At 37.5% G+C, this 26,018-nt stretch overlaps 1 protein-coding gene across 7 annotated transcripts in view; it reads left to right on the top strand.

The window, feature by feature from the left end:
- Nucleotides 1-26,018, top strand: part of Cnot6 (CCR4-NOT transcription complex subunit 6) — an 89,082-nt gene that overhangs the window by 45,184 nt on the left and 17,880 nt on the right. For all 7 annotated transcript variants that reach the window (XM_023713085.1, XM_023713087.1, XM_023713086.1 and 4 more), the window contains 2 exons: nt 16,057-16,243; nt 18,112-18,197. In XM_023713085.1, the coding sequence (XP_023568853.1) occupies nt 16,057-16,243; nt 18,112-18,197 (273 nt within the window). The remainder of the gene's footprint in view (nt 1-16,056; nt 16,244-18,111; nt 18,198-26,018) is intronic.

Raw genomic sequence — 26,018 nt, 5'->3', positions numbered from 1 at the left:
AAAAAATGAGCAACTGAAATGAATAGACACCATTAGGGAAAGGACAGGTGTCTGGTAAACACATTAACAGTCTTCAGTATGTATAAGAAAAACAAATGAAATCAACCCTAAATAAAATTTCATCTTACTCTAAGAGGAACAGCTATCATTTAAAAAAAATCAAATAATATCAAATGCTGGTGTGGCAACAGGGGAAAAGGAAACTTCTGTATTATAGTTGGAAATTATAAATTAACTATTGTAAAATCAATATAAAGATTCATCAAAATGAAATTGAATATTCCCTTTCACTTAGCAGTCTCCCTTTGTAGGTATATTCCCATAAGAATTAAAGATACTCACAAATTCTGGTAAGTTGTGCTTGAATTTTCGTTGAATTGTAGATATTGTTTAATTTCTTGTTTAATTTCATCTGTAACCCATTGGTTGCTGAGTAGGGTGTTATTTAATTTCCATGAGTTTATGAGGTCTTTATGTTTCTTTTGTCATTTATTTCCAGTTTCATTGCACTATGGTCAGATAATATGCATGAGATAATTTGTTTTCTTGCATATGTTTAAGCATGACCTATGAACTAGTATGTGGTCTATTTTAGAAAACGACCCATGTGCATTCACATGTGGTATTCACATGTGGTTGGGTGGAACACTGTATATGTCCACTAAGTCCATTTGTTCAAAGGTCTGGTTCAATTCTGCTACCTCTGTCCTAATTTTTTGTCTGCTTGACCTATCTTGGGATAAAATGGTGGTAAGGTCTCCTGTTAAGATTGTGGTATTGGATATTAATTTTTTTTTTTTTTTTTTTTTTTTTGTGGAACCAGGGATTGAACTCAGGCCTTTGCACTTTGCCAGGGAAGTGCTTATTCCCCTGAGCCATCTCCCTGGCCCCTGATAATAAATTTTTCATGTCCATTGGGATTTGTCTTATATAGTTGGGGGCTCCCATGTTTGGTATGTACATATTTATAACTGTTAGCTCTTCCTCTTTTATTTTTCTCCTAACCAGTATGTAGTGGTCTTCTTTCTTTCATTTGACCATTCTTGGTTTGAAGTTCAAATTGTCTGTTAACAGGATTGCTACCTCTGCTTCTTTCTGAGGTCCTGGGGCATGTAGTATTGTTTTCCATCCTTTGACTTTCAGCCTGTGAATTTCTGAGTTAAGTATGTTTCTTTCTTTCTTTTTATTTTTGCGGAACCAGGGATTGAATTTAGGCCCTTGTGGTTGCCAGGGAAGCGCTTATTCCACTGAGCCGTCTCCCCGGCCCCAAGTATGTTTCTTATATATAGCATATTGTTGGGTTTTGCTTCCTAATCCACTCTGCCAGTCTATTTAATTGGTGAATTGAGTCCATTTACATTGATGGTTATAACTGATGTGTATTGACTTATATTGTATCTGTTATTATCCTGCTGTTGGTTACCTATTGTTCTCATGTGTTTAATTGTTGGGCCTATTTGGTGGGTTCTTTCGCTTCTCGTTCGTGGAGTTGTGGTCATTTTGATCCCTCTCTAGAATATCGTTTAGTATTCTACGTAGGATTAGCTTTGTTGTCATGAAATTCCTTAATTGTTCTTTGTCATGCAAGTATTTCACTTCTCCTTTAAACTTGAAAGATAGTTTTTCAGGGTATATCAGTCTGGATTGGAATTGTTTTCTAGCAGGACTTGTAGTATGTTGCTCCATGCTCTTCTTGACTTGATGTTTTGTGAAGAGAAATCTGCTGTTATTCTGATGGGTTTTTCTTTAAATGTGATCTAGGGGCTTTTAGTATACTGTTCTTGTGTTGAATTTCTGGGATCTTTATTATATGTCTGGGTGTTGTTTTAATTGGGTTGATGTTATTTGGAGTTCTATAAGCTTCAGTTACCTGAATGTCAGATTGTTTCCCCATATTTGGGAAGTTTTCTGCTATTATATCTGCCCATATTCTTTTTATATATTTTGTATTGATTTCTTCTTTCTCATTGATGCATATTAGTCTTGTGTTGTTCATCTTTGCATTGTCTTGAAGATGTTGAATTATTTTTTTCCTGCATCCTAATTGTTTTTAAGAGATCGTTTCTTTTCACTAGCTGCAATGGTATCTTCAAGGTCTGAAGGTCTATCTTCACTTAAATTCTTTTAGTTTCCTTTTTTTTTTGTGCAGAGTCTCACTACACAGCCCACGTTAGTAGTGATCCTCCTGATTTCTGCCTCCCAAGTGCTGGGATTACAGGCATGTGCCATCACGCCGAGACTCCAATGCAGGCTCAGCACTCCTGGGGGCGGGGCTGGCGCAGCATTCGGAACCAGGGATCGAACCCTGGCCCCTGTGTTTACCTAAGCAAGCGTTTAGTCCGCTGAGCTATACTGCTGGCCCTCTTCACTTAAATTCTAACGGCTTTGCCAGCTTGTGATTGAGATTTTCCTGTACCTCTCTCTGAATCTGCTCCATGCATTCTATTTCTTTCCTATATTGGTCATTCAGGTCTTTCATTTTTCTATTCTCCTTTTTTTAAAATAAGTGTCTTTAGAAGCACTTAGTAATTCTTTCATTATAGTTATCTTTTTTTTTTCTTTTTACTTCAGAGATTATTTCTTATCTGATTTCCTCTATACCTTTCTGCAGTTGTTTCTTTACTTCAGACACTATTATTTCAGAGATTTTAGGAGTGTGACTTCCAATTTCTTCTATGCTTGTGTCTCCTGCATTTGTTCTGTGTGGGCTCAGAGCCTGAGATTGCATTTTGCCCCTTCTCTTTGTCATTTTGTATAGCACTGTCCTCTGACCTTTGGCATATAGCTTTGATGGAGTTATTACCTTAGCATTCTCATAGATCCGGGTCTAGCAATGTGTCTCAGCTTAACCAGGCCTGAATGTACCGAGTTCGAACTGGGCCTGGTTTGGGCCTGGCTCCTGTGCTTGGCTTTTTCCTGCTGCAGCCTGTGGAAGTAAACCTGCTGTGCCCTACTGGCAAGATGTTCCACTCCGGGATTAACTGGCTGGGTCTTGCCCCCAGTTTGTCTGCTGGGAGATCCACTGCAGGGTTCCACACCAGCACTGTCTGCTGGAGAACATTCCAGTGGGCAGCAGGTGCCACACGCCAGGCCTGTGTAATGCGCTATGCTCTCTGTTCTGTTATTTATTTATTTATTTATTTATTTATTTATTTTTGGTCCTGTTCTATTTTAAAGAGATCTTTTTGTGATCACTGTGATCTTGTCTTTTAAGTGTGGTATTCTTTCTTCGTGTTTGTTCACTTGATTCTTTAAGCTTTAAATGGGATTTTTACTTTCCCAAATAACTGCTGTACTGTTTTTTATCATTTACATTTTCCCTGTGTTGTGTGTTCATGGTTTCTGTCATCTTATACACTCTGCTTTACTGAGGTCTGCTTTGGGTTTGTTGAGCAATTCCATCATTACGGTCGTCATCTCTTTTTGTACCTGGGAGATTTTCTTCTCTAATTTCTTCTGTAGCTTCATGTATTGTTTATATAATATTTGTTTATACTTCTGCTATCATTCCATAGCATTTCGATGGGTAACTTCTTATTTCCTGTGTCTCTTTGTCCCCTGGATTTGTCCTCAGTGGGCTGGATGTCTGGGGTTGCAATTTGTAAATGTGTTTTGTAATTTTCTATTTTTAAATTTTATTTTGTTTTCTGTGTTGATGCTTTATTTTTCCTGTAGTAGTTTATTGCGGGTATCAACGCTTCCCTAGGGGATCTCAGTTCCTCAGACATGTCTTCTAGGTGTAAGTGGTTCTTGGTTTTTGTGTCTGTCCCAAGATTCTACCTTCTCGATTTATTAAAGGTGATATGTTATTATGTATGTGGCTTACCAACCAGTGCTTTGGTACTAGAGTATGGTGGTGGTTATGACCCCACACAGTAACAGTGTTATCATATAAGAAAGTACACCTGATTACAACAGGTATGACAGCTTGGCTGAAGTAGTACAATTAGCAACAATAATACCAACACAGCCTAAAAACCTGATAAACTGGTAACTATTAATTTGGTACCTTTAGCTGCAGGCGCAATACTTACAGTTATGTAACAAAATCCAGCATTATTCAGGAAGTTGTAAACAAAGAAATTCACCCCAGGAGAGTGCTTTTACCCTGTGGTGGGGAATTTTAAGCAGGATGAAGAATAACAACAAAAAAAAAGTTAAATGAAGATATAGTAGTAGCAAAGCTGGAGGACCTAAAGGATGATCACCCAGGCTTTGGGAAACTGGAGAAGGAGGAAAAATAAAGATGAAAGCAAAAGATTATCAAAGGGGGCTGGAAACACTAGCTAGAATGTTAATTCACAGGTAAATATAAAATCAAGAGATAGTTGATGAAAGAAAAAGAAGACAAAAGTAGAACAAGAATAAAAGTAAAGACCTAAATATCCTAAAGAAAATTCTCTCTGTGTTTCCCAATTGTGATGGCATACTCAGAGAGAAGCCAGTCCCACTTTGATCTCTTTTGCTGCAGGGGATTGCAGGGCAAGAGGGGTTGTGCTATTTAGCTTGCTGTCTTTGATGCTGTGCCACCTTCATCCCTACTCTTACTGACTCACTGCCTCTGCTGCTGCTTCAGAGGCAGCCCAAGGCTGCCTGGTCTACTTCAGTCTCCTCTGCCATTGTGGGAGTGTTGTAGCTGTTTATTTTTTGTTTTGTTTTTTTATTTATTTATTTTGGTGTTTTAGGGAAAAGTCTACAAGGTGTTCAGGGTCTCACTATTAGATCAGACTCACGGTGATCCACCTGTTCACAGCCTCCCAAGAGTTGGGATTACAGGTGTGCACCACCATGCTCAGTCTCAGTTGCTGGCTCAGTGCGCCCTGGGGGCGGGGGTGGGGGCGGGGGCGGGGCTGGCACAGCAGGCCCAGGAACCCCTGGCCCCTGCTTTAATCCACTGAGCTACTTGGCCAGCCCTGTGGCTGTTTAAATCCCATGTATCTGCATCTGCTGGAAGGGTGTGGGTCACCTCTGCTGTAACCTGAGGGGTTCCAGGTAGGACATATGATACAGCAGAAAAGCTGTCAGCCCAGTGAGAAGGGAGCAGTGCTGGTGAGATTTGCTGCCAGACTGCTGCTCTCACTGCAGAGTAGAGTTCGAAAGGCAAGGGGCCTTGTTGCCCTACACCTGTGCTAGGTGTTTTGAGTTAGCCACGCTTTTGCAGTCCATCAGTTTCTTAGAGACTTCCCAGTGTGATGAATTTTGCGGTGTATTCAGCTGGCAGGGCCATCAGCAACCCTGTGGGCTGGCTTGCCATTTTGTAAAGTATATGTTTGTTTAATCTACAAGTCTCCACTTTCAGATTGACTTTGGCATCAGTATGTATGTCTCTTCCTTTTCTATTACTTGTTTTTAATTGTTTTTCTCTGAGTAGCTTGAGTATAGCTTCTCTATTAAGCTATGTTGAATCTTTCCTGCATTGTTTCTTTAACCAATATAATAGAGTGACCTTCTTGCCTTTTCTGGTCCATTTTAGCTTGAAGTCCGCTTTAAGACCACTGCCTGCTTTCAGAACCATGGTGCAGAAACATTCTGTGTCCCTTGATTTTTAGTCTGTGAATTTCTTTCTGGAATGGATGTGTCTCTTTATATGCAGCAAACCGCAGAGTTTTGTTTCGATCCAGTCTGCCAATCTGTGCCTTTTAATTGGAGAACTGAGGCTGTTTGCAGTGAGAGTTGTTACTGAAAGATTGACTTATTGTCATTGTGTTATTTTTCTGTTGATCCTCTTATCCCTTTAAAAAAAAAAATTACCCTACTGTTTCATTTGATCAAGCTTTTTGATGTTTTGGGCTTTATTATGTCTGTCTACGATTTCCTTAATTTTTTTTTTTTTTTTTTGAGTACTAATTTGGTAGTGGTTTTATTTTATTTTTTTTTTTGAGGGAGTCAAGAAATAGTTTTTATTTTATTCATTTTTAATTAGTTATGTTTACTTGTACATTTTAGGTATATATAATGATGGCATTTTGCACAGAGAATTTGTATCTGTACATGATACATGTTGATTTTTTCCCATTCCCTTATCCTCCCTTCAACCCCACTTCCCCTCCCTATTGCAGATCAATCAGAGCCTGATGAACAACAGCAAGGCTGGATGAACTCAGGCACCTGGGTCTCAAAAATCTTGTCTGTCTGAGCCCTGACCTGAGCATACACATCATATTTCTTGAGAAGCTTAGAAAGTATCCATCACTGACAAAGGGCAATGTTCAAGAAGCCCTCTGAGTTATGAGATCCTGTGGTAGTGGTTTTAGAATGTCTATATTTGTAAGTTTTCAAAACGTTTTGTTCAATAATGGCTAGGTTGGAAACTTAACCTTTTAGGGCTTGAAACCTTCACTCCACACTCTCTGTGTGTTTGATTATATCATCTTTGAGCTTGTCTAGTTTCTTTGCTTTGTCTGATCACTTTGTATGTCTCAGCTTTCGTCTCCACTTGGTGCCCCTTGAATCTGCTTTGGGAGAGTTGGAAGTCTATAGTCATTTTGTTATCTTGCTTTTATTATGTTCATATAGATGGAGGGGGCAGTGCTGCAGGTGGAGGTCAAATAAAAATACTTTATTTGTATGAAGATATCTTTAGTTAGGTTATGTTTTCCATTAATTTGATCTCGGCTTATCTGTCAAAAATTGTGTGGGTGTGGCCAAGATCTGAGTATCTCAGTCCAGGAAGAGGATGATGTATAATTTGCCTAATGTCCAGCTCTCTGTTGACTCTGCCAGTAACTTATTTTTACTCCCATCAGTGAAGGCAGAGCCTGTGGTCCTCTCTGTGCTTTCCCTCTGAGGGTCTTCTATCCGGTATATTACCAAAGCCCTTTGACCTATGCAACTGTTTTTGTTGCTTTGCCTTCAGATCTTTACCCCTGGTCCCTGTTTTAAAGAACTCCACGTACCACCCAGAGAACGTGGCACAGTCCTCAGGCTTGGCAGATGGCCTCTATTGCCTGTGTGGGCAAGTGGACAGTGGGTAGGATTTCATACTGTTTCAGATCTTCCCATTGTTCCCACTGTGGTCAAGCTCCACTGAGTCTCCCCCTCTCCTTTGTCTCAGAGAGAGACAGTGGGTAGCAAGGTCTTTGCTGCCCACTATTCATGGTATTGACCCTTTTTCTCCTAGGGTGGAGGGCTTCCTCTGATGCTGAGTGGAGGGTGCTACAAGGACAGTGTTGCTGGTGTTCTAGAGAATGTTGGGGCAGGGTATCAGTTTTTGTGTAGCTGGCTATACCATTGTCTCATTGCAGATGGCTTCCTGGTGGCCCTGACTGCAGTGAACTCCCTTGCTGAGTTTCATCTTCCAAGTGAAAGGAAGAGTATACAGGAAGCTATCCCAGGAGTCTGGCCTCTGAAGGACTTTTTCTTTCCTTACGCTGTTAGACCTGTTCCCAGGTTGCCAGGGCATGTTCACTGGGTAAAGAGTGGGGAGAGTGCTGGGGCCCCATCTTCTTTTTTCAACTGACCAGGTACTTGGTTTTATCTGGAGAATTCATTTTTCAAATTAGTTTTCAATACCTAGGTATGCTTGCTCCCCTGTTTCAGAAAACCTGCATTATCTGGTGTCTATTCTGAGCTTTTCCAGCAGACCTCCTTCTCTAACCACCTATCTTGAAATATACTGTCTTTTTCCTAATAATGCTATCTTAATTTGTTTTTCTGTTGCTGTAACAAAGTGCTTGATTGTTGGGCTGTTTATAAGGAACAGAAGTTGATTTGCTCATGAGTCTAGAGGCTGGGAAATCCAAAGAGCATGGTGCTGTATCTGCTTGGCATCTGGTACCACTGGCATCTGCTCAGGTACTGCATCAGATCATGGAAGAGGCCATCACAATGGTGGGAGAGAGCAAAACTGTCAGGTCAGGTCTCGCTTACAAAGTCATCGCCCTGTCATGGAGGTCCTACCCTGGAGAATTTTAATCCTAACTACTTCCTAAAGACAACATTCCCAAATGCCATCAGGGCATGAATTTTGGATTTACATTTTCAAGCCAGAAAGTGTAGGGAATACATGGAAAAGATAGCACTTATTTTAGTCTTTCTGCTTTGAAATTTTAGGCTTCATTTTTTCTTTTTATTTTACTTAAATGAAATTGTTCATTTTGAATAAGTTATTCCTTTGCTGTTAGGACCATTCCTTCCCATCAGAGTTGAATGTATACATTTGCCACTATTTGCCTTTACAGATTTAAACTTTTGGTGCGTGAAAAATGTTTCCTTCCTCATCACCTTTGCTTCCCCTCTCCCCATAGCACTCGGACTTGAACTCAAGATCTTCACACTGAGCTATATCCTGAGTCCTTTTATATTTTATTTTGAGGTAGCTTCTGATTAAGTTACTAGGTCTCCCAGACTAGGCTTGATCTTTTGAAGTTTCTGCCTCAGCTTCCAGAGTGCTGGGTTATAGGAGTATGCTACCGCACCTGGCTAGTTGTGATTTTAAGTTAGGTGTTGCTGTGTTTAGTCTGTCAAGTCTTCCTTAGTGCCATGCTCATAATTTAATCTGTTCTGTTGTCTTCATCTTATTTTTTTTTTTTTAATGAATTTCGCACAGGGTGTACAGCATATGCAGGGTTTCACTACGTAGGTCAGACTCATCCTGAATCTCCTGTTTTCAGCCTCCCAAGAGCTGGGATTACAGGCTCTGGCCACCCCACGTGGTGGGGTGGGCCTACATGCCTGGGATCCAACCCACAGCTGAGGTCTGCCTATGCAGGCACTTTAGTTTGCTGAGCTATCAGGCTGGCCCCTGTTTTCTTCATGTTGATCCAGTTTGCAAATCTCATGATAGTCTTCCTTTGCAGTTTCTTACTTGTAGCTTGAAACGTGAGTCCCACTTTTATCAGAAATTGTGATTTAAGAAAAGCTTAAATTACCACTTGTTCCAGTTATAGTTGGTTGTCATTAATGTCAAATAGTTACAGTCTATAAGATCACAACAAACATCTAATTAGCAAAATGTGACTCATCAATTTGAAGAGAAATATGGTGTTAAGTTGTTGTGTTTGTTTTCATTAACTGATCAGTAATATGGTTGTCTAAATCCTATCTATGTCTAAAAACTCCCAGCTAGATAGTGTTAGAGTGACTCATTTATTGGCATTGAATTTATGGCCAATGTTATATTAGTCTTTGTATGAATCAAGCACTTAATATGTTTTCTTAATAAGGTATATCCTGCCCTTTTTGTGTTAAGATTCTTAGCACTTTCAGCACTGTGTAGGGGTCATTTTAATTAGAAAAATCAACAAGAGGCATAAAGTACAAGAATGTTTCATTTGCTAGATAGCCCAAAGGACATGTATTTACAGTATAAGCTGCAACAAGAGGGTGCTGTCACCTTGTCAGGTTTCAGCTAGGAATGTGTGCTTGGACAGCTAAAATCTTTTTTTTTCTGAGAATTACTGTTACTTGGGGATTACAAATAAATTTTAAGGATTAGTCAAATTTTCAAATACATAATTTTCAAATAATGATCAACTGTAATTCTTCTATTCTAAAATGTCCAAGTTTTAGGTGTATAGATACTTTTTTTAGATTTTTTTAAAATTTTTTTCTATATTTGTAAATAGGTACTTTGATTTGGTAGTTACACCCTTAGAGTTTCCTCTGATTTCAGAGATCACTAATTAAATTCATATCACCTGGTATGTATCAAAAAACATACAATAAATGTATGTAATATTTTTATCTGAGAAATTTAGAGAAAAAATTATTAAAATAAGGTTTTTAGCCTAAGCCAGGATAATTCCAGTCTTTCTCAAATCACTGAGCTGCTTAGAAGTGAATGCAGGTTCTTGGGTCCTTAAGAGTACAGTCACCTGGTGGTGTTTTGGCTAATGGTAGACCATGTGTCTGTTCGTTGTTCTGGAGGATTATAATACTTAGTGGTGCTATAGCTCCCTTAGTTTGTGTAAGAATACTCTATGATGGTCACACAAGGTCATAAACCATCTAGTAATGAAATTTTCAGAATATATATTTGGATTACAAAAAATAAAGTAAGGTAATTAACAACAGGTAAAAGAGCAGCAGATAAGAATGCATAGGTTGGGCCGGGGAATGGCTCAGTAGGATAAGCGCTTGACTGACACATGCAAGGATCTGAGTTCAATCCCTGGTTCTGCCAAAAAAAAAAAAAAAAAAAGAATGCGTAGGTAACTTAAAGAAAAAAAGTATAGCTTAGACATAGATGTTAGGGGAGTGGGTATAGTAGAGCACCTGCCTCACATGCATGAGGGTTGCCCTGGGTCTGATCCCTTATACCACAACATGTGATTGTATGTATAGCTTTATAGGGAATGGGTAGATGCAGAATGTCAGCTGTCCTGTCTAAAGACTAGCTTTTTTCTTTCCCAGGAGACTAGGAACCTCAATTTCTTGGTTCTACATGTAGAGATTTCTTTCTCTGATATTACTTCTTTCCCCCTCTTAACAGTCCTTTTGTTTTGCTTTATTATGTTTTTTGAGATTAGGTCCTTGTCTTGGTTACTTTTCTCCCCTTTCTGGAACAAAATAGCTGACACTCAAAATTAAAGAAGGACAGGTTTATATAGCTCACAGATTGTGGAGATTTTACTCCATGATCAGCTGGCTCTCTACAGTTCGTGGTGGCGGAAAACAGCAAAACTGCAAGAGCGAAAATAGAAGAACAGCAGCAGAGAGCAAGTACCCCTCCCCCACCCCATGCAGGCTACTCACTCCAGGGCAGGTGGAGCACTCACATCCATAATCCCAGCATTGGATCATGAATTAATCACAAATGCTAGAAGCCCGCATCATGACTCTCTAAGGTTTTGGAGGGACACAAACTGAAATAGTCCTTCTATATAGTCCAAGACAGCCTTCAGTTTTCTCTATAGCCCAGTCTGGCCTTGAACTTGGTGTCCTTCTGCCTCAGCACCCTCACTGGTGGAATTTCAGGCATGTGCCACTGTACCTGCAAATCTTTAAATATAATTTCTGTAACAAAAATAAATTTATTTTATAGTTCACTTACTGTGAGCATCTGAATATTGATGTGTACAGTGCATTAAGGAAAGACCATAGAATATTTAATGAATGAATCATTGTTCCATTTTAATGATTGTTATTTCTAAGTTCCACCTCTACCAAGATAAATATGTTGGCATACTTTGCAAATATTTTTATTGGTAAATTGCTAAGTGTGGAATTGCAATGGGCAAAGGGTACTCAGATTTAAAATTTTAGGTAAAATATGAGATTGGCTTCAAAATATAGTTATACCCTTCTCACAATAAATGTATTTGCACCTTAAGCTTGTTATTATTATATTGTAATCTTTTATTTACCTATTATGTAGGTAGAAATGAATTTACTTAATCCTCCATATTTTGGGTTTTCACATTCATTGACTCAACCGGGGTGTTAAATATTGGGAGAAATTGTGTTTGTACCGGACATACAGAGCTTTTCTTCTGATAATACAGTGTAATAGTTATTTATATTGCGGGTAGAGTGTTCATAGGCTAAATGCAAATATTCTCCCATCCTTTTTGTTGTGGTATGATGAATCAGACCCAGGGCAACCCTGCTGTATTTAAGGCAGGTGTTCTACTACCCCCTGCCTCCCACAACATCCTTAGTCTGCACTTTTTTTTTAAAAGTGACTTGCCTGTTTTTATTTGTTGTTCATTTTCCTTGTGTTGATTATCTTTTTATTTCTTTTATCCTTTATATAGTTCACATAAAAAGTTACAAGGGTGGGGACATTGTGTTATTTACCATCTTCTCACCACACTATAAAAAGAGTTGTTTTTTGTTTTTGTTTTTGTTTTGGCAGTACCAGGGATTGAACTCGGGACTTTGTGCTTGCCAGGCAAACATTTATTACACTGAGCTATCTCCCCAGCCCCTACCACACCATAGAAAAGATTATGAAAATTTGATTCAGTTGATGTATGTCAATTTTGCTTTTCATACATGTTGCTGTATGAACATTTAAAAAAAGACATTTAGGGGCTGGTGAGATGGCTCAGTGGTCTAAAGCACCTACTTAGAACAAGCTTAGCAAAGCACAGGGACCGAGGTTCAATCCCCCAGCACCACATGCCAGCCAGCCCGCCCCCTGGTGGGCTGAGCTGGCCACACACACACACAAATAAATAAAAATTTAAAAAAATAAAAAATAAAAAAGACATTTAAAATTTTAATAAGCTTAAACTGATATATATTTTCATTGTTGGATCTTAGATTTTAAATTATTCTTAAATATTTTCTGTTAACTTTTCTGGGAGTGTATGTGTGTGTGTTTAGAAACGTGTTTCATCTCCCACTTCCCTTGGTGAGCCCTCCCTTGTTTCTTTCCTCTTCACCATCTATGATTTTCTTATATGAGTTTGTATACTTTCTCCCTTTTTCCCTTCTCCAGTTTTCTTTCCACCTTATTGTAGGAGGACACAGTTCTTCTGGCAAGATGGAATTATGATTACCCTGTGTAAGAAAAGTAGAGGTACAAGTCTGCAAAGTCTTTCATAAATTCATAGAAACTGTTTCCATTTAAGCAATTGCTGGAGAAGTGAAGGGTCAGAAACTTTCAGGAATGATAGATATTCTTGATTTTTTTGATGGTTTCACAGATGTACACACAAACCAAAACACATCACATTACTCATTTATATTTACACGTCTTTGTAAATCTAAATGAATGTAAGTATAAACATAGTTTCTTTGAATTTATGAAAGACCGTGTAAATTTGTACGTTGAGTTTTCTTACACAGGGCAATCCTAATCCTATCTTGCCAGAAGAACTGCATCTTCATACAAAGATAAGGTGGAAAGAAAACTCAAGAAGGGAAATCTGGAAAGATGTGCAAATGGCATCTTTTCATATGATTATTTTTCATCTAAATAGCTTCATTAGTGAAGTGTTTTTCCAGATCTTTTACTCCTTTTGAAAATTTTATGGTTTTCTTACTGAATTTTGAGAGTTCTGTGTTAGTCCTTTTTATATTCCTTTAAAGGACAACACAGACTAGATAATTTATAATCAGTAGAAATGTATTTGGTAATGGTCTGGAGGCTAATAAGTCCAGGATCAGACCGGGGAGATAGTTCATAGTTCAATCCCCAGTTCCGCAAAAAAAAAAAAAAAAAAAAAAGTCCAGGATCAAGGGAGACTGCATCTGAGGAGGATTATCTTGCTGTGCATAATATAGTAAGAAATGTTGAGAGAGAACGAAGGGAGACTAGACTTCCATGCATGAATCCACTTCTGATTTAACATTAATCCTCATGGCGTGAAACCTCCTGTGATCTCTCACCTGTCAATATCATTGCTTTGCGGGTTAAATTTTCAACATAATGAATTTTGGAAGGACACATCCATGGCTTTTGTAAGTCTTCAGGTCAGTACTAACCTTATAGTTTTGGTGTTTTCCAAAGTAGTTTTGGTATTTCTAAAGTCCTTTTGATTTCTGTAAAAATTGTTTCCTCATGCTACTTGGGATTGAACTCAGGGTGTTACTCTTGCTGTGCTTGTGGGGTTTTTTTTGTTTGTTTGTTTTTAATAGAGAATTTGCACTTGTGCTTTATTTTTCTTTCTTTATTTATTTTTTTGGCAGAACTGGGGATTGAACTCAGGCTCTTACGCTTGCCAGGGAAGCGCTTATTCCACTGAGCCATCTCCCTGGCCCTGTGCTTGTGTTCTGCCACAAAGCTGCACCTCTAGTCTCTCCATATGAATGTTCTAACCAGTTCATTGATTTCAAGTCTACTGGCATTTTGATTGAGATTATGTTGCCTCTCGTAGATGGTTTGTGGAGCTCTAACTCATCTCTAAAGCTTATACATCTCTTCACTTATTTAGTACTTGAATTTCTCTCAGCATTGCTTTATAGTTTTCAGTATGGATCCTATACTTTCTTTGGTCAGGTTTATCAGTAAATGTTACTTTTTTTTTTTTTTTTTCTGCAACTGGGGATTGAACTCAGGCCCTTGTGCTTCCCAAGCAAGCACTTACTCTACTGAGCTATGTCCCTGACCCTTGTTTCGTAATTTTTATGGTGTTGTAAATAATATCACTAAATTCATTTCTGATTGTTCGTTGCTTGTATTTAGAAAACAACATACTTTTTTGCTATGTATATTGCTATGTTATCCCATGCTCACTTATTGTTGCCTGTTTTTAAACCTACAGTAGAATTGTGATGTAGAGTATTATGCTATTAGCAGAAAGATTGTTTTACTTTTGCCTTCCAAGTAATTTCTTTTCCTTTATGGCATTGGCTAGAACTTCCAGTATAATACTGAATAGGAGTGGTGAGAATAGACATTCTTGCCTATTTCATCTTCTTAGGGAAAAACCTTTCAATTCTTTGTCCCAGTTTTTTATTGATGGTCCTTATCAAGTGAAGAAATTTGATAACTGAGTAGCTTTTCTTTTAAAAAAAAAATCCGGTATGGATGTAACATTTTGTCAAATTACTGTTAAATGGTTATAAGAATTTTCTTTTTTAGTCTGTGAAAATAATGAGTTTAGATTGATTTTGGAATATGCAGCAAATCTTTAATTTCTAACACAAATTGTACTTAATTATCCTTTTAATATACTGATGTGATGGACAGGGAGATAGCTCAGTAGAATAAGCACTTGCCTGGCAAGCTCAGGGTCCTGAGTTCAATCCCCGGGTTCCACAAAAAAGAAAAAAAAAATACACACACACACACACACACACACACACACACACACAGATGTAAGAGAGAAGACACACTCACTGATGGGGGCTGTAAGTTTAACCGAACATTTTTAAAATGTGCTTTTTACTCCTGATTTTCAAAATGAACCTGATTAAAAGCTACCATCTATACTCATGCCACAGCCTAAACGTTGGACTGCTTTGAAATTCCTTTGGCAGATTAGTCTTCCATATTCTCAGGACAGGAGCAAAATGTAGACAAATTTTCTGCCAAACCATCCTACACATGTTCTCTGGTCCAGCTGCCCTTGGAGTCCTTGTTCTCATCTCAAACATCCTGAGCTTGTCCAGAGTCTCCCATTAAGCCTGGCATATAGCGTTTTAGGGTTTTTCTAGCCAGCACCTCAAACCTTTGCTAAATTATCCCACAGACCAGTCAGATTGTCACAGCAGTGACTCCGCTCCTTCTCTTACCAGAATCTGTCTTGCTCACATTTTTGGGGACAAAATACCCAACACCCACACAAGGAAGAGGGATTAATTTGAGCACACTATTAAAAAAATGTTTCAGGGCTGGAGAGATGGCTCAGTGGTCTAAAGCACCTACTTGAAACAAGCTTGGCAAAGCACAGGGACCGCGGTTCGATCCCCAGCACCACATGCCAGCCAGACCCGCCCCCTGGTGGGCTGAGCTGGCCACACACACACACAATAAATAAATGTAATAAATAAAAATAAATAAATATTTAAAAATAAATAAATAAATAAAATAAAAAATAAAAAAATGTTTCAGTCCAAAGAAATGAGAGGAACCTGGGAAGGAGATAAGTCTCTCAAGACCTGCCTCCAGTGTCCTGCCTAGCACACTCAGTTATGAATGCATCGATGCGTTAGCCCATGAGTGAGCACAGTGCCCCTGTAGTACATTCAGCTTCCAGACACTTGCGAGTCTTGGGGGACACATCCCAGATCTAAACCATAACATATGTTTGAATATTGGATTTAACATAACTATAAATTATTCATACTTTTTATACATGGTACCTGAAGGTCATTTCAAAGGATAAATTCTTCTCCAATATGCTCTTAAAGGTACAGTCTGAGTATTAATACATTGCTTTAATCTTTGTTTTAATCTGCAAAGAAGAGAGTTTACTGCCTGGCAAGTGCAAGATTCTGAGTTCTATTGCCGGCACTGAAGAGAGAGAGTTTATAATTTAATGATTAGCAGTAAATTGTTTTAGAGTAGGTAAGATTGCCCATTAACCATTTCCACAGTTTTGGATAATGATTTAAATTACTTATCAAAGCTTATAAATCATGTGCAATCCACAGACCAAATTGAAGAATCACTGTATAATTCTCGCTGATCTTTTTTTTTTTTTTTTTTTACCTCTCTTACAGGAAAAGTAAGAAGCTTAAGCTCATCTCTATGGTCATTAACTCACCTGACAGCTTTGCATCTGAGCGACAATTTTCTGTCTCGCATTCCTTCAGACATTGCCAAGCTCCACAATCTGGTGTATCTGGACCTATCCTGTAATAAAATCCGAAGTTTACCGGCAGAACTCGGAAACATGGTTTCACTCAGGTGTATAGATTCAACTTACTACATACCAAGTATATAACTTCTGAAACAATGTAAAACATTTATTTTAAGAAAAAAGACAGTCCATTTGATCATATTTAAAGAAAAGTAAGAGTCCAAGCATGGTGGCACATGCCTATAATCCCAGTGCTAGGAGGCCTAAAAACAGGAGGATCCCTACAAGTGAGCTGTGTAGTGAGACCCTGCACAAGATACATTAAAAGATAATTTAAAAAATATATTCTTTTTTGAAGGTTTTTTTTTTTTTACAAAGGCTTAAGGTCAACTAAATAAATAGTACATGATAGAAATTTTTTATTGTTATGCTTTGTGTAACATACATTGTGAACCAAAAATTTTAGACAAGTAAAGATAAATAGCTATGAGGCATCTGTATTATCCCCTGTTTGTATGATGGACAGATGAATGTACTGTACCCCCTTAATATTCATCCGCAAAACTATTGTTAGTTGGCTAACTTTTGTATCCCTTGGCTTCTGTGGATAGTATTAAAACCTAAGACATGAAAGAAACTAGGATTACAGAGTTCATTAAATTTGATGTATTTATTAAATTTGGTATCTTATAGTTCAGTATATAGGATTTGAATGCGCACAGTGTTTGGGTTAGAATCTGGACTTTGCTGTCTGCATTTTATGTGATCTTGGGCAAGCTTCTCAGTCTGATGATAGGGATACTAAGACAATAACCACAAAGCTCCTAGTGCCCTGCATTTCACATACTGTATTTTAAAAACTAGTGATTGCTTTTTTAAATTATTAGTATTTTTAAGTAAGGTGGATAAGATTCAAGTTAAATAAAGCTGAATTTCTGTCCATTATGTCAATCTCAGTTTATCTGGCCTTTATGCAGTTTTGCTAGCTTGCCTGCTGCATTCTGGGAAAAAGGAGTAAGTGCCTTGTGGGAGTTTCTTGGCCTCTACGGCTCCCAGTCCAGCCTTTTGACATTTTTCTAGGCTCAGTTATTGGGTGACTATAGCCATTTTTTATCTCTGAACAAGTTGACTTACAGGGTCTGTTTTCCTGTGTGATGTATTTGGACAGAGATAGGAACCATTTATTAAGAGCTAGTTTTTCTTGTTGAGATGATGGCTTTGGTTTGCTCAGAGTTGATCATGTTTCATTTAAATTTCAGAAAAGAAGGATTTTAGAAATAATTCTCCTTCACACTTAAGATCTGGTAAATAAAATAAATATGGGCAATTACCATTATGTCAGTATTGGATATCTGGTTGTTATATTTTTCCTTGAGGATTCTTAAAATATTTATATTATGGTTATCTGCACAGAAAAGTCATTAAAATAATTATCAGTAGCAGATACAGCTGCTGTTGTTTTTAAAATGAAATCTCAGTAAATGTAGGGAAATAGTAACAAAATTGTGTGGCTATCAGTAATCCTTTTTGAGTTAACACTACTTGATCTTTTTTTTAGTTCATGTGTTAGGTATAATTATTTTCTCTGATTTACACATATGTAGTAGACAGCTTCTGTGCTAATCAGTGCTACTCATACTGCTCTGGAGTAGTGCTAGTTTGCAAGCCTTGTGTTTCCAGCCTACAACGAGAGGAATATTGTAATTGAGAGTAATTGTTACGTATCTTTTGACTGTAAGAATTTTTAAAACTTGGAAATTGTGATTTTTGTCTTTTTTTGTTTCATATTTCTGGAAATTCACTTTTTTCTTGAACTTTACAGAAAGGTTGGTCTATAGCAGTTATTTTTAGGGAGCCTAACATTGGAATATAATACAAAGGTTTGTTATTCTTATGTATTTATATTCCAAAAAATTATGTTGTTGCTTTAATAGTTAATATATCTTCTTATTTCCTGGCATTTTTATGTCAACAGGGAGCTCCGTTTAAATGATAACCTGTTACGAGTTCTACCTTTTGAGCTGGGAAAACTGTTTCAGTTGCAGACTTTATGCTTAAGAGGTATGATTTCTGTATTTGTGCTTCTTACAGTTTTATGTATGTCTTTGAAGTTTAAAGAAACCATGGGAGAATCTTTTTATCAGATTTTTTGTGGACTCACTGTTTGCTAAAATTCATAGCTCCTTAGATATGTCCCAGAGTCTTTCTTACTTCTTTATTTAGTAGTACCTATTGTCTTTCTTTAATTTTTAATTTGGTAGTATTGCAGATTGAACGCAGAGCCTCACACTGAACTATCTCTCAGGCTTTTTTTTTATGTATTTATTTCTTTCAAGTCATGGTACAGTATTACTCAAGCTGACCTCAAATTTTCTGTTTCTCTGCCTCAGCCTCCATAGCAGCTGGGGTGTAGGTGCACACCAAAATGCCCAGCTCTGTGTTCTTTTTGCACCTAGAGTCTCACCATATCGTTCAGGCTGGTCGTGAACTACACTCAAAATAAAGGAGGAGGAGGGGCCCCTGGGAATGAAACTCAGTTAACAGAGCACCTGTCCTGGGGAGCTGTGGCTTCAGAAATATGTCAGAAATAATGCTCAGCTCTGTGTTCTTTTTGCTCTTCCAGAGGCTTTGTTTCAGTCAACCCTTTGTGTGTCTTGGTGACATATTTCTGAAGCCACAGCTCCCCAGTACAGGTGCTCTGTTAGAACTGAGTTTCATTCCCAGGGACCCCTCCGCCTCCTTTATTTTGAGTGTAGTTCAAGACCAGCCTGAACTATATGGTGAGACTCTGTCTCAAAAAAAAAGAAACCCACCAAAAAAAGACTCATAAAATACTACAGAAAACAGTAAATAGAACTATTGAGACCTGCTACTAAAGATAAGAAATTGAGTATATATTTTGAACTTGATGTGTGAGCACTTGACTATAATATGTTAGAAACCAGGGCCATAATTGGTCCATAAGAACTATCATGAATGAAATGAAAACAATTTTTGTTTCTGATTTTTTTTGAGGCCTTAAACTTGAAGTTCTTTTGCTTTAGCTTCCCAAATGTTGTGATTACTACAGGTGTATGCCACCATACCTGGCTTGAAATACTTGTTTTTAACAAGCAAGGTGGGAACTCCTATTTTAACAATATATCAAGGCTTGTAACTTTTTTAAAAATCAGATTGATTCTTTACTGTTCTTGGCCAGATTACTATACAGCTACTTTCTAAAACAATTATCACTCCTTCAAATATTGCATTCCTGTTTCTTAAAAAATGTAGTCAGTAAGGTGACATTTTATTCATATAAATTCATTTTATTTATTTACTTACTTTTGCAGTACCAGGGAGCGAACCCAGCACCTTGCGCTTGCCAGGCAAGCACTTATTCCACTGAGCTATCGCCCTGATCTCTAAGTTCATTTTATATATTATAAAAACAATTTAGAAAGTAAATGAAAAACAGCATACATTTATAACGTATATGAAATCATATTCAACGGCTATGTAAGTGTTTTACTTAGAGAGTTTTTATTTGTTGGTTAGACCAGCTCAGGCTTCTTAGAAGTCTAGTGAATAAAAACTAAGGATGCATTTTTTTGTTGTTAAATCTCCTAACTATATGTTCTGCTTCTAAATTTGAAGAACAGAAAACTACTAATAGTTACAAAATACGCCCATATACTGACCACCAGAATGAAGTGTTTTGTGACTGTCTTACTAATTTTTAATGCAAAAAGAAATAAATCATCATGGAATAGGAAAACTACCATTGTGTGTATTTCCATCTCAAAGTTTTATAAGCTCACAGTTTTTAATTTACAAACCATAATCCATGTTCAGTAAGAATTTACAAACGTGGGCCGGCCTGATAGCTCAGCAGACTAAAGCACCTGCTTAGGCAGAGCAATGGCCAGGGTTCGATCTCTGGTGTGCTGTGCTGGCCCCACCCACAGGATGTGCTCAGATGGTGATCGAGACTGGGTGTGGTGGTACATGCTGATAATCCCAGCGCTTGGGAGGCTGAAAACGGGGATTACTACGATCTACCTAGTGAGACCCTTTAGACTCTGTAGACCCCGTCCTAAATACAGGGGGAAACAAAGACTTTACAAACTTAATTGAAGTTCTGGTTATCAGCTACACATTTTCAGACTGCGGTAGTGTACATAAATCCCCTGAAAATAATTATACCCTTGAGATGGGCGGGGTGGTCTCCAGCTGTCCATCATTTTTGATGGCACCTTGCTCTCTCATTTCTGCTATTATGTTTATTCCTTATAATTGCAGTATCTCACAAAGGCTTTATATTTTTAAGTCTCAGCTTTGTAGATAGTTCCTTAAACTTTTGTGTTTAGTAGCACAGGGTTGTTTTTTTTTTTTTAATTTTGCTTAATTTTTGGGGGGTCTTCCAATATTTTGCCAGCTACTTCTTAAAACAGTTATCTTTGTGAAAAAATTTATCCTTGCTGTCTCACAGCTTCTTTACTTAAAAGAAATAAAATGTACCACATAATCCAACCTTGTCTTTGCTATAATACACTCCTACAGACCAAAAGTATTTCTGCCTCAATTAGTCGGTTCTTGTTATTTTCTTTAAAGTTGATTGCAGAGAGCTCCAGGACTTTGACTTTAGGTACTCAGGTCTTACTTTTGCACTTCCCCCATTGTTTTACAGTATTTTGAGATACTTACAGATTCACGTGCAGTTGTAAGACGTGCAAAACAGTCCTTGTGCCCTTGACACAATTTCTGCTGATGGTGTCATCTCTCAAAACTGTAGTACAGTAGCACAAACAGAATGGTCAATGTATAGAACACTTGTAAATTAATCTAGGGTTGGAGAGACAAATTCCAATGATCTTGTGCATGAATCTAAAAAAGAAAAAGCCAAACTCAGAAGGTAGAAGAATGATTACCAGCAGCTGAGGTTGCAGATAGAGTTTTGATAGGAGGAATAGGTTCTCCTGACTTCCGGCACTGCAGGTGAGTATAGTTAATATTTCAAAATAGCTAAGGGAATGCATTTTAGATGTTCTGGTTACAAAGAAATAAGTATTTGAGGTGATAGATACTTCATTTAACTTGAGTTGATCATCTCACAGCCTGTACATGAATTGGGATGTAACATTGTGCCCCATCGTTACACACATTTATGGACTTTAAAAGATGCAGAGGGCCAGGGAGATGGCTCAGTGGAATAAGCGCTTCCCTGGCAAGCGCAAGGGCTTGAGTTCAATCCCTGGTTCTGCCAAAAAAAAAAAAAAAAAAAAGCAGAAACTTTCCATCCTCAAAAGTTCTTCCATGTTGATCTTTCATAGCCATGCCAACTTTCTCTTCTTTGCAATAGTTCTTAACTTGTAACAACCACCAGTGTCAAGAATGTTATATAAGTGTGACCCTACTTGGTGAGATTGGCTTCTTTTACTGAAGTTAATTCTTTATGTGGTTTGTTTAACCATTTACCTATTGAGGGACATCTGAGTTGACAATTTGGAGCTGTTAGAATTTAAGCTGTTGGAGCCGGGGAGATGGCTCAGTGGAATAAGCAAGGGCCTGAGTTCAATCCCCAGTTCCGAAAAAAAAAGAATTTAAGCTGTTAAACATCCTCCATATGATGAATTATCTGGTGAACTTGAATCTTCATTTTCTAGAATAAATGCCCAGGACTGTAATTGTTGGGTCCTTGGGTTGTAGGTTAATTTTTTAAGGACATCAAATGTGGCAGAGGTCTGGTGGATTCAGTTCCTAGTGCCAGGGAAAATTTTTCCTGAACTTTTCATTTTTTTTTAATTTTTATATTTAGTATAGGGTCTCACTACACAGATCAGACTCGTAGTAATCCCCCTGTTTTCAGCCTTCCAAGTGCTAGAATTATAGGCACATGCCACCATGCCCAGTCTCAGTCTGTTCTCAGTGTTCTCCGGGGGCAGGGCCAACACAGCATGCTGGGGATTGAACTCCCAGCCTCTGTGTCTGCCTAAGCAGGCGCTTTATCTGCTAAGCCATCTGGCTGGCTTGCTAAACTGTTTTTATCTGCTTTTCTTCCTCTGTGAAATATCTCTTTCTGTGTTTGCCTGTATCCTAATTTAGTTGTTTTTACTGTTAAGTTTTGGAAATGTTTTAAATATTCTAAATACTAGTCCTTCGTTGAAGTTGTGGTTTGTACATATTTTCTTTTAGTGGTCTGTCTCTTCGAAGAAAGTTTTTAATTTTGGTAAAGGCTAGCTTACAGTTTTCTCATAGGTTCTACTTATGTCAAGTTTAAGAATTCTTAGTAATTTAGATTCTGAAAATTTTCTTCTGTTTTAAAATTTTTGTGATTTTATATTTCACATTGAAGTTTATGATCCATTTTGATTTAAAATTGATGTGAGAATTGTTTTAGCTGCCACTCCCCAGGGATGTTTAATTGCTCCAGCATAATTTATTAGAAGACCACCTTACCTCCTTTTAATTGCTTTAACACTTTTGTCAAAAATTATTTTGACATATTTGTGTGTCTGTTCCTAGATTTTCTGTTCTGTTCCATTGATCTGTATCTATCTGTCTGCCAATAACAGCAGTTCACTGTAGCTTGACAAGCCTTTGAAATAGCCTGTGCTGATTCTTCTGGTTCCTTTGTCTGTCTGTATAAATGTTGGAATAGTATTGTCCTAGTTACAAAAATAGTAGTGGGATTTTTTATTGCAGTTTCAGTTGTGTGTTCCTAACTGGAAAATTTAACATCTTTACTGGGTTATCTTCCAGTCCAGAGCATGTGTTTGCACTTACTTTCATTGTCATTTACTTTTTTCACAGTGTATCATTATTGAGTATATAGGTCCTATACATGTTTTTGATAGTTTATACTTTTTTGTTTTGAGTGACTGCAACTTATATTCTTTAAATTTTGCTGTCTGTATGTGTCCTTTATGTGTTTAGCTTTTGTTGTCTTGTGGAACTCACGTCTAAGAATTTCAGTATTTTGGGGGGGGTTGGTGGGTTTGTTGGAGGTTTTGGAGAAGTCATTTTGTTTAGATTTCTTATGTAGATTACATGTCTTCTACAAATATAATTTTACTTTTAATTATCATTTTGGACATGTACATCCTATGGTTGGGGATATAGCTGTGGCACAGAACTTGTCTGGGAAGTACAAGGTCCTGAGTTCAGTTGCTGGCACCAAAAAAAAAAAAAAGATACATTCTATATAACTTCAGTTCTTCTAAATTTGTTAAATGTTGTTTTATGGCCAGTGATCCCATCTTTTTGGCACAGAAAAAGAATGTGTATTCTATTACTAAGTAGAATATTGTGTATAAGTCAGATCCTATATATTAATGTAACACCAGTTAAATTAATGATGCAAAGTTTTGGGTTTTGATACTGGGAATTGAACGTAGGACCTTGCAGTTGCTGGGCAGGTGCTATGTCACTGAGCTATGTATCCCCATCCAGATAACAGTTTTTTTGTCTTGATTATCAGTTGTTGAGAGAAGGGTGTCTCCAAGTATAATGTGTAGGGTTATCCATTTTCCTTTCAGATGCGTGAATTTTTGTTGAGTCTTGTGGTGGTACATATTTATAATCTTAGCCCTCAGGCTGGTGTCAGACAATGAAGTTTGGAGTTATGCTTAGGGAACTTAGTGAGATCCTCTCAAAATGAAAAAAGGATAGTGATGGTAGCTCTCAGTTCAGAGGCTGAGTTCAATCCCCAGTACCAAAAATAAATTTTTAAAAAAGGTTTTGAAATTTTTTTGTTTAATAGAAACGCTTTTAGAATCTCTCTATCACCAGGTATGCTAGGGCCCACCCAGATTCCCAGCACTTGGCTGAGTAGGATCTTGGGAGTTTGAGGACAGCTTGGACTACACAGTAAACTCAAGGCTAGTCTGAACGATGCAGGCCCTGACTCGAAGAAGGGAAAAAAAAAAAAAAAAAAAAGAATTGCTGTGTCTTCTTGGAGGATTGACTGTTCATGATTACTTAATGTTGCTCTCTATTCTTGACAATTTTACTTGCTGTAAAGTCTACATTACCTGATACTAATATAGTAGCTCCTGCTTTTATTTAATACTTGTCTTTTTGATGTTTCCTTTCAGCCTGCTTGTTTATATTTGAATGGTTTTCTGTGGATCACATATAGTTGGATTATGTATTTTAATCCAATCCCATCAATCTTTTTAGTTGGCACATTTATTTTTATATTTAATGTTATTAATTTAGGGCTTAATTTTCTAATTTTTTATTGAGTTTATTGCTACATTTGAGGTACATATAATGATTACATTCATCATAGGAAATTTATACCTGTACACAATATAATTTGGTTCTCTTTTTTTTTCCCAATTGTCTCCCCTCTCTTCAACCCACTTCCTTCCTTATTTACAAAAGCTTTGTTTCTATTTTTTCATTTTTTCCCCTTTCCTTCTCTTCCCTCCCTCGTTTCCCTTCCCATTTTGATCATTTCTTCCTATTTCACTATATTTTGTTCCTTATTTACACTTTCAGTTTCTCACACCAGAGAAACTGCAATATTTACACCTGTCTCTGAATTATGTCACTTAAGAATATGGTCTCAAGGTACTACATCCATTTAGCTAGAAATGTTTCAAGCTTATCCTTCTTTATGCTGGAAGCATTCCATTGTATATTTTTTAAAAAGCCTTTATTCATTCATCAGTTAATGGGCATTTGGGCTGTTCCCAAGACTTAGCTATTATGTACTGTGCTGCTCTAAACATGGGTATGCATGTAGCACTGTGTTGTGATGCTTTTAATTCTATTTATTTATTTGGTGTTTTTAATTCTTTGGGGAAGATACCAAAAAGGAGAATAGTTCTGTTGAATGAACCTCTAGTCCTAGATTTTTCAGGAATGTCCACACTGATTTCCACAGTGGTTGTACCAGTCTACACTCCCACCAACTGCAGAGAAGGGCCCCCCCTCCACAATCCCTCCATCATTTGTTATTGGTTGATTTCTTGATGATACCCATTCTTTCTGGGGTGAGATAGAATTTGAGTATCGTTTTAATTTGCATTTCTCAAATGACCAGTATATTTATTTGCCATATCTGCTTTTGGGTCTTAATTTGGGTGGATTTTTTTTTTTTTTTTAACTACCTTATATAATCTAGATAGTAGTCCTTTGAGGAACAACTGGCAAAATTTTTTTCCCACAGTTTGTTGTCTGTTCACTTCTTTGGTGGTTTCTCTTGATGTGTGAAAGCTTTTTAGTACAGTAAAATCCCAGTTGTTGATTCTTTGTGATAATTCCTGTGCAAGCAGTGTTTCATTCGTAAAGTCTTTGCCTTTACCAGTGTGTTTGAGAGTTCTGCCTATTTTGTCTTCTAGCAGATTTACTGTTGCTGTTTCAATATTTACATATTTGATCCATTTTTATTCTGGTTTAGTGCATGATAACAGATAATGGATTCAGTTTTAGTCTTTGGCATGTGGAACACCAGTTTTTCCAGCACCATTTATTAAAGAGGCTCTCTTTCTTCTAGTGAAGGTATTTGGCACCTTTGTCAAAGATAAGGCCTTTGACGTTAGAATGTATGGAGAATGTCCAAAGAATGTTTGGAGTTGTATCTACATTATCTAATTTATTCCACTGATCCTCAGGTATGGTTTTATGTTTTTGTACCATGCTGTTTTCATCACAGTAGCTTTGTAGTATAATTTCAAGTCAAGGATTGTGATGCTCCCTTCCTTGCCTTGTTGCCCAGAATTGCCTTTGCTCTTTTAGGTTTCTTCTGGTTCCAAATGAATTTTAAGATTATTTTTTGCAGTTCTGTCAGATACGCTGTGGAATTTTGATCGGGATTACATTAAATCTGTGTAGCAATTGGAAGTATAACTGTTTTCACTGTGTTGGCTTTTCCTCCTCAAGAGAAAGGAATAT

Source organism: Octodon degus, unplaced genomic scaffold (assembly GCF_000260255.1).
Source record: "Octodon degus isolate 3935 unplaced genomic scaffold, OctDeg1.0 scaffold00029, whole genome shotgun sequence".
NCBI lineage: Eukaryota > Metazoa > Chordata > Mammalia > Rodentia > Octodontidae > Octodon > Octodon degus.
Note: the sequence above shows the minus strand (reverse complement) of the source record. Positions and strands in the feature narration are given on the sequence as shown.